This window comes from Oncorhynchus gorbuscha, linkage group LG11, assembly GCF_021184085.1.
Source record: "Oncorhynchus gorbuscha isolate QuinsamMale2020 ecotype Even-year linkage group LG11, OgorEven_v1.0, whole genome shotgun sequence".
In the NCBI taxonomy this organism is placed as follows: domain Eukaryota; kingdom Metazoa; phylum Chordata; class Actinopteri; order Salmoniformes; family Salmonidae; genus Oncorhynchus; species Oncorhynchus gorbuscha.
Genome location: NC_060183.1, coordinates 28,268,433 through 28,288,057, shown reverse-complemented (window position 1 = coordinate 28,288,057; position 19,625 = coordinate 28,268,433). Strand labels below are relative to the sequence as shown.

At 40.7% G+C, this 19,625-nt stretch overlaps 1 protein-coding gene across 1 annotated transcript; it reads left to right on the top strand.

The window, feature by feature from the left end:
* Positions 1-1,031: 1,031 nt before the first annotated feature.
* ghrhr2 (growth hormone releasing hormone receptor 2) lies at positions 1,032-9,373 on the top strand. The gene is made up of 12 exons (XM_046368061.1): positions 1,032-1,252; positions 1,445-1,552; positions 1,642-1,754; positions 2,206-2,303; positions 2,870-3,002; positions 7,600-7,753; positions 7,843-7,903; positions 8,130-8,196; positions 8,296-8,390; positions 8,727-8,856; positions 9,130-9,171; positions 9,281-9,373. The coding sequence occupies exons 1-12, from the start codon at positions 1,033-1,035 to the stop codon at positions 9,371-9,373; spliced, it is 1,314 nt and encodes a 437-aa protein (XP_046224017.1). The 5' UTR covers position 1,032.
* The last annotated feature ends 10,252 nt before the right edge of the window (positions 9,374-19,625 follow it).

Below are 19,625 nucleotides of genomic sequence, written 5' to 3'. Positions count from 1 at the left end.
GTCATTACTGTACACATATGTCAATTACAAAGGTACTTTGGGGTTGTTGTTTTTGTACTTCCAGCATGCATTATGTTTTTGCATGAAAGACACTTCCTTGCCTTTTTACCTGTGTTCGCCAAAGGTAATCTGCATACCTCCCAGGTGATGATGTCATCCTCTTATCTCGGACATGTAAGTTCAGTCATCCCTTAAATCACTTGACTTTACTGCTGCAGAAAGCCCCAATCACGCTCACACTCGGGTGGGGAAAAGGGGGACAAACAGGTAAACGAGAAAGGTAGCCAGCTCTGCAGGGAAATAAGGACACAGGACTGAAAGAGGCTGCGTTTGCATACACTACCTCCTTCACCACGACTGTTTGGTGTCTGTTTGGAGATCACCACAGACATGTCTGGAGCATTTTGAGAACTGTTAAAGCCACTGTGAGGATTTTGATTGGCTTTTAAGTAATCATTTGGTTTGACATGGCGGGTTGACGATGGACTAGGTAACCCTGAAAACTAGGCTATACCATTTGGGAGGTGGCCGTGAACTCTTAACCATCTGCCAAATAAGGAGGAAACACCACTTTGCATGGGAAGCTGAGACTGCAAGAGGGACCACGAAGACCAAATGAAACGTGACCTGCTTTGAGTATGTTTACAAGGCATATAAACACAAGGAACATGGACATCAAGTTGGTCGCCATATTTTTCATCCTTGTTTGTAGTGTAAAGGTGGTAAGTGCATTTGGGTTCAAAATGTTTGTATTTACAGCACTCGAGTTAATGACTGTAGTATTTATTATATACTTTGACGGTTATGCTTGCATGTCTTTTATCTAGAGCAGGGTCTCCTGGGCAATCATTATGAAACCCTGATCTAGAGGATACACAAACGATGCTGCATTAACAATTAACTTGAAAGAGTTCAAGCTGTTAGCTAAAAGAGTTTGAATGTGTGTGTTTATTATCCGATGTATGGTAAAAAAAAAATGAAAATAGTAATAAATACTGTATATATTAGATGGACGGGCAGACAGCTGGTGAAATGGATCAATGTATTTCTGTCTGTCGGTGTCCGTCCATCCGTCCTTCTGTCTGTCTGCCTTCTTGTATCTGTACGTCCGTCCGTCTTCCTGCCACTCAGATCAGGACCACTCATCCTGAATGCTCCATTGTCCTCCACCTCTTGGAGAAAGAGGGCGAGTGCAAACTCCAGATGAGGAACACCAAGGCACTGTCCTTGTCAACTCCTAATAACACTACAGGTAGCTCTCTCTCCAATGAGAATGGCATTCATTTGTAGAAAAAACAGAGGGGGACATATTTACATGTTTAACATCCCTTTGCTTTATTTTTAAGATACATTTATAAAAAATAACTTGTGCATTCAACCTGTTTTTTTCTTTCTTTCCGCCATCGTCTACTGCTTGTTTATAACTTTGTGTGGGAAATGACAGGTTGTCTGGTGGAGTGGGATGGTGTGAGCTGCTGGCCCGCAGCTCTAAATGGGGAGAGCCTCTCCGTATCGTGTCCTCTGATCCTCTTGAAGCCAGACTCTCCCCCAGGTACAATAAATCACCCAATTCATAATATCATCCACCATCTCATCCATTGAAACAATATATATTTGAAATCTGTGACGTTTTCTTTACAGCTCTAATCACACGCAACTGCACCCCCGAAGGATGGAGTAAGCCAAGCTTGCCATATTACAAAGCATGTTACTTTGAGGACAGCAGTGAAGAAGAGGAGGAGACTGGGGATAAGGTAGAGTAGATTTAGTAGCATGTTAAGGTGACACTTTAGTAAAAGGATCATTTCACACACAAAATCATGATTTACTATCAAGTGTACGTGTCAGCTGACATATTTTGTTTTGTCAAAGTTTGAATAATAATGATATATGATCATCACACCGGGTGCAAATGTAGATAAAGACACAACAAATTGGATACAGCTACGGTACAAAATCTGCCGTTGTCTACTCACTGAAGGTTGGTTGCATTTGGGCATAAGGTGTACAATACAGTGACATGCAAGTCTGTGATTGTTGGCATTGATGAGCACTTGTGACAAATGTTAGACTTTACTCACGAGTAGTCATTATAGCGAACGAATACAAAAATATGCAGGCATGTTTAATTTACATTTTGTCCACTTGGGACCTTTGACTGTTTTTCCGTGAGTATGACAATACATTTTTGATGATTTCTTCAAGCAAAATTACTTTGCTACGGTGAAGATCATTTATACTGTGGGCTATGGGTTGTCGCTGGCATCGCTCTTCATTGCCATTCTGGTCTTCTGTATCTTCAGGTGAGCTTTGACATTTCAGCAAATATAAATCATTCAGAACTAGAACTCAGAATAGCACATTGTGGTAACACTTAAAAAAAAATGTGTCATAACACTACAGTTCAAATAAAGTGACACTATAATACAGTAATTGCTTCTGATTCAGCTTCCTTTCCTCATCTCCTTTCCTGGTACCACTTCATTTGAAGGTCTGCTGACTATAAATAATATGGGCCGGTTTCTTGGACACAAGTTAATTAAGGCTTTGTAGACTACAAAGCAGGTTGAATGGAGATTTAGCGTTATAGGTGCCTAAAGGCTGTTCACAAATCAAAAGGTGCATGGACTGTGCTTATCCTCCTCTATATCACGGGTTGTTACTTTTGTATGACTAATTCAATAACTATCTATAAATGAATAATTAACCATCTATAAACTACTTATATACCCTTTATAAAGCCTTTATACGTCGTTTAACGCGTTATTTGAATGGTAGACTTTAAGGGTTATAAATGTGTTATGTAGTCCTTATAGGTAGGTACCTTTCAAGTAAAGTTTAACCCATTTGAGTCTGGTGTCTTCCATAGGAAGCTGCTGTGCATCAGGACCTCCATCCACCTCAACCTGTTTTCCACCTTCATCCTTCGTGGCCTGGCCGTGTTTGTGAAGGACGCCGTACTGTTTGCAGACGAGAGCATGGACCACTGCACTGTCTCAACGGTAGGACAATAATCAACTGTGGCCTCTAGATTGTGGAAGGAAGGACATCAACAACAGAAAGTAGGCTTCACAGTATCATTATTATCACTGTATCATATGGAACCAAGTTCATGTTGGAAATTCTCCTTTATCTAAAAATCCTGCAATGACCAGTGTCAGATCTCAAATTAAGGGGGTATGTAAGAATATGCATTTTTAGTCATTTAGCAAATGCTCTTATCCAGAGTGACTTACAGAGTGAGTATATATTTTTTTATACGGGTCCCCTGTGGGAATCGAACCCACAACCCTGGAGTTGCAAGCGCCATGCTCTACAAATTGAGCCACACCAGACACGCTGAGCTGTACGGAACACACAATACCCCATGTTGGCTTAAGATTTTGAATATAAATAAAACAGACACTAATAATATCAAGCCATCTAGAACAATGCTTAACTCGGCGATGCTTTAGGCCAGGGCTGCCAAACCCTCTTCCTGGTGATCTACTGTCCTGTCGGTTTTCAGTCCAACCCTAATTTAGCGTATTCAGCTAGTTAAGGGCAAGGTCTTGTTGAGCAGCTAATTAGTAGAATCAGGTGTGTTAAATTAGGGTTGGACTGAAAACGCACAGGACAGTAGATCTCCAGGAAGAGGGTTGGGCAGCCCTGCTTTAGGCAAAAAACAACATTTAAAAATGCATGAGAAAGACATGACTCTGATCAAATAAAATCAAATTTTATTGGTCACATACACATATTTAATCAATGTTATTGCGGATGTAGCGAAATGCTTGTGTTCCAAGCTCCAACAGTCCAGTAGTATCTAATAATTCACAACAATACACACAAATCTAAAAGTAATAGAATTGAATTAAGAAATGTATAAATATTAGGACAAGCAATGTCGGAGTGGCATTGACATAAATACAGTAGAATAGAATACAGTATATACATATGAAAGGAGTAAAGTGAATAGTGTTCCATTATTAAAGTGACCAGTGATTCCATGTCTATGTATGTGGGGCAGCAGCCTCTAAAGTGCAGGGTTGAGTAACCGGGTTGTAGCCATATAGTGATGGCTATCTAACAGTCTGATGGCCTTGAGAGGGAAGTTGTTTTTCAGTCTCTCGGTCCCAGCTTTGATGCACCTGAACTGACCTTGCCTTCTGGATGGGAGCGGAGTGAACAGGCCGTGGTTTGGGTGGTTGATGTCCTTGATGATCTTCACCTTCCTGTGACTTCGGATGCTGGAGGTGTTCTGGAGGGCAGGCAGTGTGCCCCAGGTGATGCGTTGGGCAGATCGCACCACACTCTGGAGCCCTGCGGTTGCAGTCTCTCAATTGTGCATCTGTAAAAGTTTGAGAGGACTTGAGGCCAAGCCAAATTTCTTTAGTATCCTGAGGTTGAAGAGGTGCTGTCTTCACCACACTGTTTGTGTGTGGGTGGACCATTTGAGATTGTCAGTGATTTGTACGCTGAGGAACTTGAAGCTTTCCATTTTCTCCACTGCGGTCCCTTTGATGTGGAAAGAGGCGTGCACCCTCTGCTGTTTCCTGAAGTCCACGATCAGCTCCTTCGTTTTGTTGCCGTTGAGGGAGAGGTTATTTTCTTGGCACCACTCCACCAGGGCTCTCACCTCCTCCCTGTAGGCTGTCTCATCATTGTTGGTAATCAGGCCTACAACTGTTGTGTTGTCTGCAAACTTGATGATTGAGTTGGAGGGGTTCGTGGCCACACAGTCATGTGTGAACAGGGAGTACAGGAGGGGGCTGAGCACACACCCTTGTGGGGCCCCTGTGTTGAGGATCAGTGAAGTGGAGGGGTTGTTTCCTACCTTCGGGGTGGCCCATCAGGAAGTCTAGAACTCAGTTGCACAGGACGACGTTCAGACCCAGGGCCCCAAGCTTAATGATGAGCTTGGAAAGCTGAGCTATAGTCAATGAGGTATTCCTCTTGTCCAGGTGGGATAGTGCAGTGTGCAGGTGTGATGGCGATTGCATTGTCAGTGGATCTATTCGGGCAGTATGTACATTGAAGTGGGTCTAGGGTGTCCGGTAAGGTAGAGGTGATATGATCCTTAACTAGCCTCCCAAAGCACTTCATGATGACAGTGAGAGCTACGGGGCGATAGTTATTTAGTTAAGTTTTTTGCTTTGCTTTCTTGGGCACAGGAACAATGGTGGACATCTTGAAGCAAGTGGGGACAGCAGACTGGGATAGGGAGAGTTGAAATATGTTCATAAACACTCCAGCCAGCTGGTCTGCGCATGCTATGAGGACGCGTCCAGGGATGCCGTCTGGGCCGGCATCCTTGCGAGGGTTAACACACATAAATGTCTTACGTCGGCCACGGAGAACGAGAGCCCACCCTTGGGAGCGGGCTGCGTCGGTGGCACTGTGTTATCCTCAAAGCAGGCGAGAAGGTGTTCAGTTTGTCTGGGAGCAAAATGTCAGTGTCTGCAACATGGCTGGTTTTCCCTTTGTCATCCATGATTGTCTGTAGACCCTGCCACATACGCCTCGTGTCTGAGCCGTTGAATTGCGACTCCACTTTGTCTCTCTACTGACATTTTGTCTGTTTGACTGCCTTATGGAGGGAATAACTACACTGTTTATATTCACCTTGCCATGGTTTAGTGCTGTGGTTCGCACTTTCAGTTTTGCGCCAATGCTGCCTTCTAACCACAGTTTCTGGTTTGGATTGTTTTAGTAGTCACAGTTGGAACTTCACCTCCTGATGACCTCAGTCACCGTGACCGTGTATACGTCAATATTATTCTCAGAGGCTACCCGGAACATATCCCAGTCCAAGTGATCAAAACAATATTGAAGCATGAATTCCGATTGGTCAGACCATCATTCAATATACCTTAGCATGGGTACTTCCTGCTTAAGTTTCTGCCTATAGGAAAGCAGGAGCAAAACGGAGTCGTAATCTGATTTACCTAAGGGAGGGTGGGGAAAGGCCTTGTAGGCATGCCAGAAGTGGGAGTAGCAGTCGTCAAGCTTTTTTCCAGCACAAGTACTACAGTCAATGTGTTGATAGAACTTCGGTAGCGTTTTCCTCAAAATTTGCTTTGTTAAGCTACAGTAAATGCGGCCTCAGGATATGTGGTTTCCAGTTTGCACAGAGCCATGATCCGTGAAACAGAGTATGTTACAGTCCCTGATGTCTTTCTGGAAGGAGATCCTCACCCTGAGCTTGTCTACTTTATTGTCCAGAGACTAAACATTAGCAAGTAATATACTCAGAAGCGGTGGATGGTTTGCACACCTCCTGAGTCGGACTAGAAGGACTCCGAATATCTCTCGTCCGCCGGTGGTGTCTTGGAGCAGCCTCTGGGATAAATGAAATTGCCCTGGGAGGTACGACCAAAGGATCCAATTTGGGAAAGTCGTATTCCTGGTCGTAATGCTGGTGAGTTGCTGCCGCTCTGATATCCAAAAGTTATTTCTGGCTGTTTGTAATAACACCAAAAACGTCCTTGTCTTATACTGTAAGAAATAACACAAAAAAAACGAAATACTGCAAAGTTGCTTAGGAGCTAGATGCAGAGCTGCCATGTCCTGACCGTGCCATCTTTATTGTTGAGCATAAGGCTGTCATTGGTTCTTCGTTATTACATTATCAGATGTAACACAACTGACAGTAAATGGAAAGTACAGTGCTCTTTTATTTATAAACAGATACAAACACACACACTTAATCCTGCATCATCACTGGCCCCTAAATTCAACTATAGCAACCAGACCCTGAACGACAAATAAACAAAAAAGCTATTTGAGGAGTATGATTGATCACTGGAACAAATATAGCTGGACAGATCTGTGGTGGATAAGGTGAATTCCCCTCATACCAATGTAAAGCAATTTGATCGTCCTGGGAAATAATTTCCAATAATCCAATCTACTATTAGTAATAGCACTATTCAAGCCAATTGATACATCATCATCAATGCCCATTACACTTTCAGTTACTCGTGTTTCCTTTTGGTCTACAACGCACCCTGATACATAAACATCTGAGAACAGCAAAAGTAGTCACCAGAATCAGCAGAACAGCAGCTTGAAGGAATGCCATGGCATCCACAGTGGTAGACGTACCAAAGCAATCTGTAGGACCCAGGTGCGCAGGTGAATAGCATCTTTTTGTCTCATGACAAACTCAATCCAGAACATGGCGAAGTCCATGGGAATCGTTGCCTGATCCCTGTGCAGCTAGGAGAGCCTCCTTATGTTCTCCCTGTAGGAGGGCTCATGCAGACCTTCCTGTACTCGGAATGCATGTTAAGGGGTAATAATGCACTCAGATTTTGAGCAAACACGCTGATTGGTTATCATACACATTTGTTTTTCCGGGGGGGGGGGGGGGCACTCGCTGTTTAGATTTGAAATGTCATTCTCCAAATTCTGTGGCTTTTGCTTGTACTACTGTGTGTTTTCAACAATGCATTACACATGATTAGATACTGTATAAAGATAAAAAGTATAAAGAACATTTGTTATTGACTTGTTGAACCGGTGGCCACAGACTGTCAAAATTACTAGATCTAAATGTCTAAGTACTGTATATGTGAGAAAAGTAGTTGCATTTGAAATTTGTTTCCCATCCATTAGGTAACGTGTAAAGCAGCAGTGACTTTCTTCCAGTACTGTGTCTTGGCCAACTTCTTCTGGCTTCTTGTAGAGGGCTTGTACCTGCAAACTCTGCTGGTATTCACCTTTGCGCAGAAGAGAAAACTCTTCTGGTTGTACACTGGCATAGGCTGGGGTAAGGTGTGTGTGTGTGTGTGTGTATTTGTGTTTGTGAGCATCTGTGCGTGTGTGTGTTTATATGACTGTACATTCCATTTCTTCCAGGCACTCCCTCAGTGACCATCATAATTTGGACCCTGCTGAAGAGTCAGTTTGACAATGAAGGGTGAGGATAGCGAATAAATAGAATAGTTATTTTGTTGTCTACAGTAGATATAATTACATGTACTACTTCTGAAAGTATTGGTATCAATATTCCTTTGTGGAAGTACGTGAAAAGGGCAAATAAAGGGGCCCAAACAAGGGCGAAAAAAGAGAAGACTGACATTGAATGTGATCGTGTAGTACTGTAATCAACAGTATTCCAGCATTATAACTTCTCTGCCCAACAGATGCTGGGACAACCTTGACAGTGCCTTGTGGTGGATCATCAAAACTCCCATCCTCTTATCTGTCTTTGTAAGACCAAGAAAACACTGTCCATTAATGAATCTTGATCCATTAATGAATCAAGAGGGTTGAGACTTGGTATCAAACCACTGTTTTTCTCAACCACAGATCAACTTCGTGGTGTTTGTGAACATCAGTAGGATCATCATTCAGAAGACCAAGTCCACAGACCAGAATGGAAGTGAGGGACTTCAGGTCTACAGGTGAGACTGACTGACCATTCATGAGCGCTGAACTGTTAGCATGCACAAAATAAAAGTGCTGGCTCATTTTACCCACTGGCTTGACTCACCCTGTTCCCCCTATATGTTGATAGAGTGACTGATTTGGGTAGGATTTCAAAACACATTTCAATACACTTCCCCAGTGTATTGTAGCATAATTCATGTGGATCCAGGAAGTTCCTCTTTATCTCTCCCTCCCTACTTTCTTCTCCCCCTTCCTGTCTCTTTCTCCTGTTTCCCTGTCTCGCTCTCACTTCTCATGTTTATCTCTCTTTCCCATCCCATTCTCTTTCTCTCCTCTGGTGCCCCCTGCAGGAGGCTGGTGAGATCCACCCTTCTTCTCATCCCTCTGTTTGGAGTGCACTATGTGGTCTTCGCCCTCTTACCTGAGCATGTGGGTGTAGGGGCCCGACTCTCCCTGGAGCTGGTCCTGGGCTCCTTCCAGGTACGAGAGCATTTTAGACTGGCGGTACTCCAACCCAGCTCTGGAACGGCTATATTTGCAGGTTTTCAATATTCAATTGATCTGATATCAATATTATTAATAATTTAACAGATTCATAACTCATACTTACCTCAATAGGGAAGGCTTAAAAGAAAACTGGCATAAAATGTCTCTGTTACTTATTTCCTTCTGATAAAACTTTTATTTTCCTCATAAAGGGCTGAAAATATTAAAATAGTGAACAACTATTCATTCGGCTTCATTTAATTACAGGGGTTTATAGTTGCATTGTTGTACTGCTTCTTGAATGGGGAGGTAAGATGTGCCATTTTGTTAACCCTGTGATGTATTTAATTAATCATAATTACATTTACCACAAATAATAGGCTACAAAATCAATACCTTTATTGTTTTGTTTTTTCAGGTACAAAATGAAATTCGAAAGGCGATGAAGGAGTGTCGTTCTCAGACAGGAAACAATGTCTTCAATCTGGCAACCCAGGACTATGTAGCCTAGACTCAGGGTGGTGATGACTATCTTAGATGGTTTATTATCATTGAATAACTTAAGTCTAAGGACAAATACAGTGCATTCGGAAAGTATTCAGACCCCCTTGACTTTTTCCACATTTTGTTACGTTACAGCCTTGTGAAAAATGTATTAAAAACATTTCTTCATTAATCAATCTACACACAATACCCCATAACGACAAAGTGAATACAGATTTGGGGGAATTTTAGAACATTTATTAAAAAACAGAAATACCTTATATAAGTATTCAGACCCTTTGCTATCAGACTTGAAATTGAGCTTAGGTGTATCCTGTTACCATTGATCATCCTTGAGATGTTTCTACAACTTGATTGGACTCCACCTCTAGTCAATTTAATTGATTGGACATGCATTGGTAAGGCACACACCTGTCTATATAAGGTTCCACAGTTGACAGTGCATTTCAGAGCAAAAACCAATCCATGAGGTCGAAGGAATTGTCCATCGAGCTCCGAGACAGGATTGTGTCAAGACACAGATCTGGGGAAGGGTACCAACCTTTTTTTGCATAATTGGCCTCCATCATTCTTAAATGGAAGAAGATTGGAACCACCAAGACTCTTCCTAGAGCTGGCCGCCTGGCAAAACTGAGCAATTGAGGAAGAATGGCATTGGTCAGGGAGGTGACCAAGAACCAGATGGTTACTCTGACAGAGCTCCAGAGTTTCTCTGTGGAGATGGGAAAACATTCCAGAAGGACAACCATCTCTGCAGCACTCCACCAATCAGGCCTTTATGGTAGAGTGGCCAGACGGAAGCCACTCCTCAGTAAAAAGGCACATGACAGCCCGCTTGGAGTTTGCCAAAAGACACTATAAGACTCTCAGACCATGAGAAACAATATTCTCTGGTCTAATGAAACCAAGATTGAACTCTTTGGCCTGAATGACTTAGCGCCACGTCTAGAGGAAACATGGTACCATACTTACGGTGGAGCATGGTGATGGCAGCATTATGCTGTGGGGATGTTTTTCAGCGGCAGGGACTGGGAGACTAGTCAGGATCGAGGGAAAGATGAACGGAGCAAAGTACTGAGAGATCCTTGATGAGAATCTGCTCCAGAGCACTCAGGTCCTAAGACTGGGATGAAGGTTCACCTTCCAACAGGACAACGAATCCAAGAACACAGCCAAGACAATGCAGGAGTGGCTTTGGGACAAGTCTCTGAATGTCCTTGAGTAGCCCAGCCAGAGCCCGGACTTGAACCCGATCGAACATCTCTGGAGACCTGAAAATAGCTGTGCTGCGACGTTCCCTATTCAACCTGACAGAGCTTGAGAGGATCTGCAGAGAATAATGGGAGAAACTCCCCAAATAGTGTCATAACCAAGACTCGAGGCTGCAATCACTGCCAAAAGTGCTTCAACAAAGTACTGAGTGAAGGGTCTGAATACTTATGTAAATATGATATTTCAATTTTTTGAATACATTTTCTAATATGAATGAAAACCTGTTTTTGGTTTGTCATTATGTGGTATTGTGTGTAGATTGATGAGGGGAAAAAACGATGTAATCCATTTTAGAATAAGGCTGTAACGTAAGAAAATGTGGAAAATGTCAAGGGGTCTGAATACTTTCCGAATGCAATGTACCTCTGTCTGTCTTGGTGATTATTGTATGAGGCTACACACATGGTAAAATGGGTAAAACAACAAAAATAATTCACCCACATTTGTGTTGATGACTGATAATTGTGGTGATGACAATTTAGCTAGCGTATCACTTTTGTTGTTATATCCTACACTTGTCCTTCAGATCATTGAGCCATGAAGTAAAAAACTGGAGATTTGCAGTTCTAGAATAACTTTCCTGTTTTTAAATGTTTAATACATTGACACAAATATTTTCTTTAACACTTATACCAATGGCATTTCACATATTTATGACCATTTATATAATACTGTGGCTTAAGCATAGACTGTATATTGTGTAGTGCTTGAAGTAGTCGACAGTTTTATCATAACTCGTCATTTTCTGTCCTTACTAGAGGATGTGAGGATGGCACAATCTGAGGGCAGATCCTTACCAATCAGTGACATTAATTCCTCAATCAAGTATAAGGGAGGAGCAAAAACCTGCAGAAAATCAGCCCTCCGTGGAATGAGTTTGACAAGTGATGTAAAGGAACAACCTCCAAATGTATTTGTATTTTGTTTTCATAAAATGCAACTAACTGGATTCATGTCAACTGTGTAAGACACTATAAAAGCCATTTTCTTTTTACAATTATTGTCCAACAAGTGTTTAAAGGCCTTAATTGACATTAGATTATTCAAATATGTAATACAAACCTCCAAAAGTATTTTTGTTTTGTTTTATAGCACTATTAAATGCTCCAGGGCTAATTTCTTTAGCATTTTGGTATGTTTTCCTAAATGTAGAACATAAAGCAACATCTTTAAAGCAAACATTATCCCTCAGGTCTAGCACAGCAAATACTTCAATTGTTTAAGCATATATTGCAGAACAGTGGTAAAAATATATTTTTCAGAATATTGACCCCCCCAAAAAAAAATCGATCATAAGGGGGTTAGCCATCAGTTGACAACAGATACTTAAAACAGACACATTGTTGCCTCTAAAAAATAAGTTCAGTACAAACACTTGTAAAATATGAAAATGATTCATTTGAAAATGCCCAATAAAAACAAACATTCTATCAGATCTTTCAGCACTCGGACAGAGTTTCTTTTTATTTAACAGGGAAGACACATTGAGACCTAGGTCTCTTTTTTTCAAATGTGCCCAGTATATGCACCATAAATATACACATTACACCCAAACTAATATATATAGAGTACCAGTGAAAATTTTGGACACACCAACTCATTCAAGGGGTTTTCTTTATTTGACTATTTTCTATATTGTAGAATAATAGTGAAGACATCAATTCATTGGTCACATACACATGATTAGCAAATGTTAATGCGAGTGTCGTGAAATGCTTGTGCTTCTAGTTCCGACTGTGCAGTAATATCTAACAAGAAATCTAACAATTTCACAACAACTACCATATACACACAAGTGTAAAGGAATGAATAAGAATATGTACATATAAATATATGGATGAGCGATGGCTGAACGGCATAGGCAAGATGCAGTAGATGGTATAGAGTACATTATATACAAATAAGATGAGTAATGCAGGGTATGTAAACATTATATAAAGTGGCATTGTTTAAAGTGACTAATGATACATTTACTAAATTCCATTTTTTATTATTAAAGTGGCTAGAGATTTGAGTCAGTATGTTGGCAGCAGCCACTCAATGTTAGTGATGGCTGTTCAACAGTCTGATGGCCTTGAGATAGAAGCTGTTTTTGTACTGACCTCGCCTTCTGGATGATAGCGGAGTGAACAGGCAGTGGCTTGAGTAGTTGTTGTCCTTGATGATCTTTTTGGCCTTCCTGTGACATCGGGTAGTGTAGGTGTCCCACCACCCGCCAACCCCTCTTTTTACGCTACTGCTACTCTCTGTTCATCATATATGCATAGTCACTTTAACCATACCTAAATGTACATATTACCTCAATAAGCCTGACTAACCGGTGTCTGCATATAGCCTTGCTACTTTTATTTTCAAATGTCTTTTTACTGTTGTTTTATTTCTTTACTTACCTACACACACACCTTTTTTTGCAATATTGGTTAGAGCCTGTAAGTAAGCATTTCACTGTAAGGTCTACCTACACCTGTTGTATTCGGCACACGTGACAAATAAACTTTGATTTGATGTAGCCTAGCCCATATGTTTTAATAAGGTTTGTATCACAACTAAAGTGGCCAAATAACTTAAAATTAAGCACATTAATCAGCTTTACAAGGGGTGTAGAGCCTAATTGGCATATATAAACAGCGCGTGAGTTTTAAGTTTGGGGAAGATCATTTTCACCATAAACAAGCACCTTTATAATAAAAGCATTACACGCATATGTCACGTGTGCTCCCTCTCCGGCCTCTAGGTCACCAGGCTGCTCATTATGGCGCACACTTGTCACCATCATGACATGCACCTGTGCGTCATCACTCACCTGGACTCCATCACTTCCTTGATTACCTGCACTATACAGTAGAAGTCGGACGTTTATATACACCCGAGCCAAATATTTTTAAAACAGTTTTTCACAATTCCTGACATATAATCCTAGTAAAAATCCCCCGTCCTTAGGTCAGTTAGGATCACCATTTTATTTTAAGAACGTGAAATGTCAGAATAATAGTAGAGAATGATTTATTTCAGCATTTATTTCTTTCATCACATTCCCAGTGGGTCAGAAGTTTACATACACTCAATTAGTATTTGGTAGCATTGCTTTTGAATTGTTTAACTTGGGTCAAACGTATTGGGTAGCCTTCCACAAGCATCCCACAAAAAGTTGTGAATTTTGGCCCATTCCTCCTGACAGAGCTGGTGTAACTGAGTCAGGTTTGTAGGCCTCCTTGCTCGCACTTGCTTTTTCAGTTCTGCCCACAATTTTCTATAGGATTGAGGTCAGGGCTTTGTGTTGGCCACTCCAATACCTTGACTTTGTTGTCCTTAAGCCATTTTGCCACAACTTTGAAAGTATGCTTGCGGTCATTGTCCATTTGGAAGACCCATTTGCAACCAAGCTTTAACTTCCTGACTGATGTCTTGAGATGTTGCTTCAATACATCCACATAGTTTTCCTTACCTCATGATGCCATCTATTTTGTGAAGTGCACCAGTCCCTCCTGCAGCAAAGTACCCCCACAACATGATCCCCGTGCTTCATGGTTGGGATGGTGTTCTTCGGCTTGCAAGCCTCCCCCCTTTTTCTCCAAACATAACGATGGTCATTATGGCCAAACAGTTCTATTTTTTTCATCATTCATCAGACCAGAGGACATCTCTCCAAAAAGTACAATCCCAATGTGCAGTTGCAAACCATAGTCTTTTTTTAATGGCGGTTTTGGAGCAGTGGCTTCTTCCTTGCTGAGCGGCCTTTCAGGTTATGTCGATATAGGACTCGTTATACTGTGGATATATAATTTTGTACCCGTTTCCTCCAACATCTTCACAAGGTCCTTTGCTATTGTTCTGGGATTGAGTTGCACTTTTTGCACCAAAGTACGTTAATCCCTAGGAGACAGAACGTGTCTCCTTCCTGAGCGGTATGACGGCTGTGTGGTCCCATGGTATTTATACTTGCGTACTATTGTTTGTACAGATGAGCGTGGTACCTTCAGGCGTTTGGAAATTGCTCCCAAGGATGAACCAGACTTGTGGAGGTCTAAAGGTCTTGGCTGATTTATTTTGATATTCCCATGAGAGTCAATGAGTTTGAAGGTAGGCCTTGAAATACATCCACAGGTACTTTATTTGTTTTGAATTTGTTTATCTTTTTTTATTTCACCTTTATTTAACCAAGTAAGCTAGTTGAGAACAAGTTCTCATTTACAACTGCGACCTGACCAAGATAAAGCAAAGCAGTGTGACACAAACAACAACAGAGTTACACATGGAATAAACAAGCGTACAGTCAATAACACAATAGAAAAAAAGAACATCTATACATCGTGTGCAAATGGCGTGAGGAGGTAAGGCAATAAATAGGCCATAGTAGCAAAGTAATTACAATTTAGCAGATTAACACTGGAGTGATAGATGAGCAGATGATGATGTACAAGTAGTGAAACTGGTGTTCAAAAGAGCAGAAAAGTAAATAAAAACAATATGGGGATGAGGTAGGTAGATTGGGTGGGCTATTTACAGGTGATGGACTATGTACAGTTGCATCGATCGGTTATGTCATGGCTGTCGTAAGAACGGGACCAAGACGCAGCGGATGTTGAGTTCCACAAATTTAATTCAAAGAGAAACTTAAACAAAACATATTAATAAACAAACAGCTAAACGTGACTACGTGGTGCACATGCACAAACACAAAACAATATCCCACAAACACAGGTGGGAAAAATAGCTACTTAAATATGATCCCCAATTAGAGACAACGATTACCAGCTGCCTCTAATTGGGAATCATACAAAACACCAACATAGAAAATATAAACTAGAACACAACATAGAAATTATAAACTAGAATACCCCCTAGACACAAGGGCTCTCTATGGTCAGGGCGTGACAGGTTAGCTGTTTAAAGTTAGTGAGGGAAATGTAAGTCTCCAGGTTCAGCAATTTTTGCAATTCGTTCCAGTCACTGGCAGCAGAGAACTGGAAGGAAAGGTGGCCAAAGGAGGTGTTGGCTTTGGTACACCTCCAATTGACTCAAATGATGTCAATTAGCCTATCAGAAGCTTCTAAAGTCATGACATAATTTTCTGGAATTTTCCAAGCTGTTTAAAGGCACAGTCAACTTAGTGTATGTAAATTTCTGATCCACTGGAATTGTGATACAGTGAATTAGTGAAATAATCTGTCTGTAAACAATTGTTGGAAAAATTACTTGTGTCATGCACAAAGTAGATGTCCTAACCAACTTTCCAAAACTATAGTTTGTTAACAAGAAATTTGTGGAGTGGTTGAAAAACGAGTTGAAGTGGAGTGACTCCAACCTAAGTGTATGTAAACTTCTGACTGCAACTGTATATGTCACTCCCTTTGGTTCCTTCCCCAGGCATCATTGTTTCTGTTTCCTGTCTGTGCGTTGTTCAGGTTTCTTGTTTTGTATTATGTTTAATTAATTAATTAAAACACTCACTCTCTCAACTTGCTTCCTGACTCTCAGAGCACAGTTACAGCATAATTGCATTTGTGGTTTTACGCTAAAGGAACATTCGCGCTTATAGCCTACTACTCTGTGCGCATTGCTACGCTTATAATGTGAGGAAATAGCCTAATAGTTTATCATCATTTAAAGCTAAACATTCTGATCTGTTGCATTGCATACAAAAGTTGTTGTTGATGCTAGTGGTTGTATTAATTTGGGATCTATTGCATCCCACAACTGGAATATTTATTTCTCGCACAGAATAGGTTGACTTTTGTGCTATGGGGGAAAGTAGATTGACATAAACTAGTGCTTTTGCTGTTTGCTGGGCCTACTCATCTTATTGGCTGAAGAAAAGTAAATGTGGACAGTTCATTCAATATCTTCAATATACACCACAGAATTGGATAAGGACGCGCGCAGTTGCGTCCCTTATGTGTCTGCCTTAACATGCTGACCAAACAGCTCGCCTGCGCATATTCATTTTGTACCCCCACACCAGACATGATTAGGACATACAGCTGAAATATCAAAACAAACTCTGAACCAATTATATTAATTTGGGGACAGGTCGAAAAGCAGTAAACATTCATGGGCAATTTAAGAGATGCTAAATGTGTGTATGGTAATTCACGGTCAATTACCCTAAAGCCATTATTTTCTTGACAATCACCAGGCTGACGAAAGTTTGTGACCACAGCCGTAGTGGAGACCCTAGGAACCTCAAGAGTTAATCCATCCTGTGAACAGGTTAGGCAACTCAGGTGTCTATACTTCAACAGCAAAGTTAGGAAAAACAGAAGTTTATGAAATAGGGCCTAATCTATGAGAGAGTAATCTACGAGTCTTTAGCGAAATCCAGCCAACCTTTTGACACAGGATGCAGTGATTATAAAAACTGTCACCTGAAACAAAGCGAAGGGCACTATGGTAGATGGCATCCAAAGGTTTAAGAGCTAGAGTAGCTGCACTTTGATAAATAGTATCACAATGATCAAGAACAGATAAAGGTTGACTGAATAATCTGCTTCCTACAGCTAAGAGATAGGCGCGATCTGTTTCTGTAGAAAAAGCTAACTTTAAATCCTAGGTCCTTATTAACCAGCTCATCTATTTGTTTTTTAAATGTCACATTCATATCAATCCAAATGCCCAAGTATTTATATGTGGGAACATGTTCGATTGGAGAACCATCAAATGAGTGAACGTGTAGTTCATCTGAAACATTCTTAAAAGAGCTTGAAAACAACATTTGTTTCATTTTGCCCATATTAAGCACAAGTAAAATTAGCAAGAGATTCCTGCATAAGTATAAAATCTGACTCTAGTTGACACAGCTTGATCAACAATCAGGCCAATAGCATACATAATAGTATCATCAGCATATAGATGAAGTTGAACATTTTTAACAGATACACCTTTATGTACTTCCAGAAATTCAGACTTAACCCCATCATTAAAGATGGCCCGATTTCTGTCACTAAGATAATCATGAAAGAAAAATCAAGTTCACCAGGCCAAACGAGGACAACTTGTTCAATAAAATAGCATTATCAACAGTATCAAAAGCAGAGCTTTTCCACCAACAAAGCAGTACATTTCATTTTAGTGTCTAAAGCATTGACAAGATCATTAGCAACTAAAGTGGTTGCTGTGATAGTGCTATGCCCAGGCCTAAACCCTGATTGGTTTACAAGCAAAATACATTTCTCAGATAAAAAAGTGCAAAGTTGTACATTTACCAAGGATTCAAGATTCTTTACCTAGACAAGGAAGCCTTGAAATGGGGCGATAATTATTAAGATCACTAATATCCCCGCCCTTATGGAGTGGCAGCACAAGAGCTGATTTCTATACTTTTGGAAAATTTCCTGATAGATGTTGAATAAAAAAATGTGGGTTATTGGTGGGCACTGCACACTTAAGCAGACCGGAATCAAATTGGTCGGCCCCTGTGGATTTCTTGTTGTCTGTTGCTAACAAAGCATAATCTCTTTCATGAATGTCTTCTGTTAATTCCAGATCGTACCAGGCATTCGATCTACCTTTGATCCTGAATTTTCTGAAGGGAGCCTGATTATCCACTATAGTATTAAAGACATGTGCAAATAGGCTCAAAGCTAAATCATGTTCAGGGATAGCTGAAATACAATCAAGTTCAATAAATGCGCTCCCGAGTGGCGCAGCGGTCGAGAGGCCTCACTACAGACCTTGCTTCGATCATGGGCTGTCTCACAACTGGCCATGATTGGGAGTCCCATAGGGCGGTGCACAATTGGCCCAGTGTCGTCCTGGTTAGGGTTTGGCCGGTGTAGGCCGTCATTGTAAATAAGAATTTGTTCTTAACTGACTTACCTAGTTAAATAAAGGTTCAATAAAAATAAAATAAACATATTTATCTGGTGAATTCATTAAAATAAGATCAATCAGAGTTTACTTTGAAGGATCTTTAGGGTTGGGCAGTGTAGGCTTAGTCACCAGCTGGTTAGGTTTAGATATCATTACACGTCTTTTAGATTGTCTGAAGATTGCATTTCTCATTCACCAGGATAATAACTTCTGATTTAATAGAATACAACATACTAGATAACTCCTGACAAATCTGACAGAGTTGATATTTTACAGAGTTGACAAACATGACATTTTTCTTCATCATTCAAGTGGTATACATACAATAATAGCACTTTTTCCGCCTCAGTTGCTTTATGACTCTAGAACATAATTAAATGTAAAATATTTTCTGGCAGATGGAGTTGACAGTTTATGGTTGCGACCATGGTAATTCCAATATTGTTTGTTTCAATCTATCAAAAGTAGAGAACTTTACAGACCATGGTTGCACTACATGTAGTGAGGACATGAATAAGGGGTCCTTATGGTTTAGATGGCCTTGCTCATTACTGATTCATTTAGGATTTTAGACAAATCTCACGAAGCTGACCAAATCTCTGGACACATCTTTTAGGAATCACAGTTTTGAGCAAAGTATTATTTAAAGTCACAGAGGGCTATTGCAATAAACAACATAATATCCCTTTTCAGTTTACTTCCATTATTGCCTGTTTTTAGAATTTTAAACACTTTTTTGGAGAGTTTGAAATTGGGATCCTTTGCTCCAGACAAGGGCATTTCCAGGCATAGAGACGACATAATGAATAATATTGAAAGTATTATTTCGAAAATTCCCCAAACAAATATTTTTGTTATAAAATTGCACTAAATGCAAATTTTAAGCTCAAATAATGCAACAAAATAAACCATTTGAACTATAAAAATAATGTGTCCCTGCCGGACAAGGATTATCCTGACTTTCAAGAATCCCTAAACTAATTTCCTGCTATTCTACATATTTTGCCAGGGGCGCAACTTTCACTGGGGACGGTGGGGACATGTCGTCGTCCCCCCACATTCTGACATTTTTATTTTTGACCCTCCCCCCACCCCAGTTTTATCATTGGAATGTGATACAAAAAGAGGCAACGGTGTGCTTTAGGACCATGCGGACGCCTCCAAGCGGTCGGGTAGGT

Coding starts and splice junctions, on each gene's coding strand:
- ghrhr2 (XM_046368061.1), top strand. CDS start 1,033: ATGGATCAATGTATTTCTGTCTGTCGGTGTCCGTCCATCCGTCCTTCT. Junction 1,755..2,205: donor AGGAGGAGACTGGGGATAAG/GTAGAGTAGATT, acceptor GATTTCTTCAAG/CAAAATTACTTTGCTACGGT. Junction 8,857..9,129: donor TGGTCCTGGGCTCCTTCCAG/GTACGAGAGCAT, acceptor ATTTAATTACAG/GGGTTTATAGTTGCATTGTT.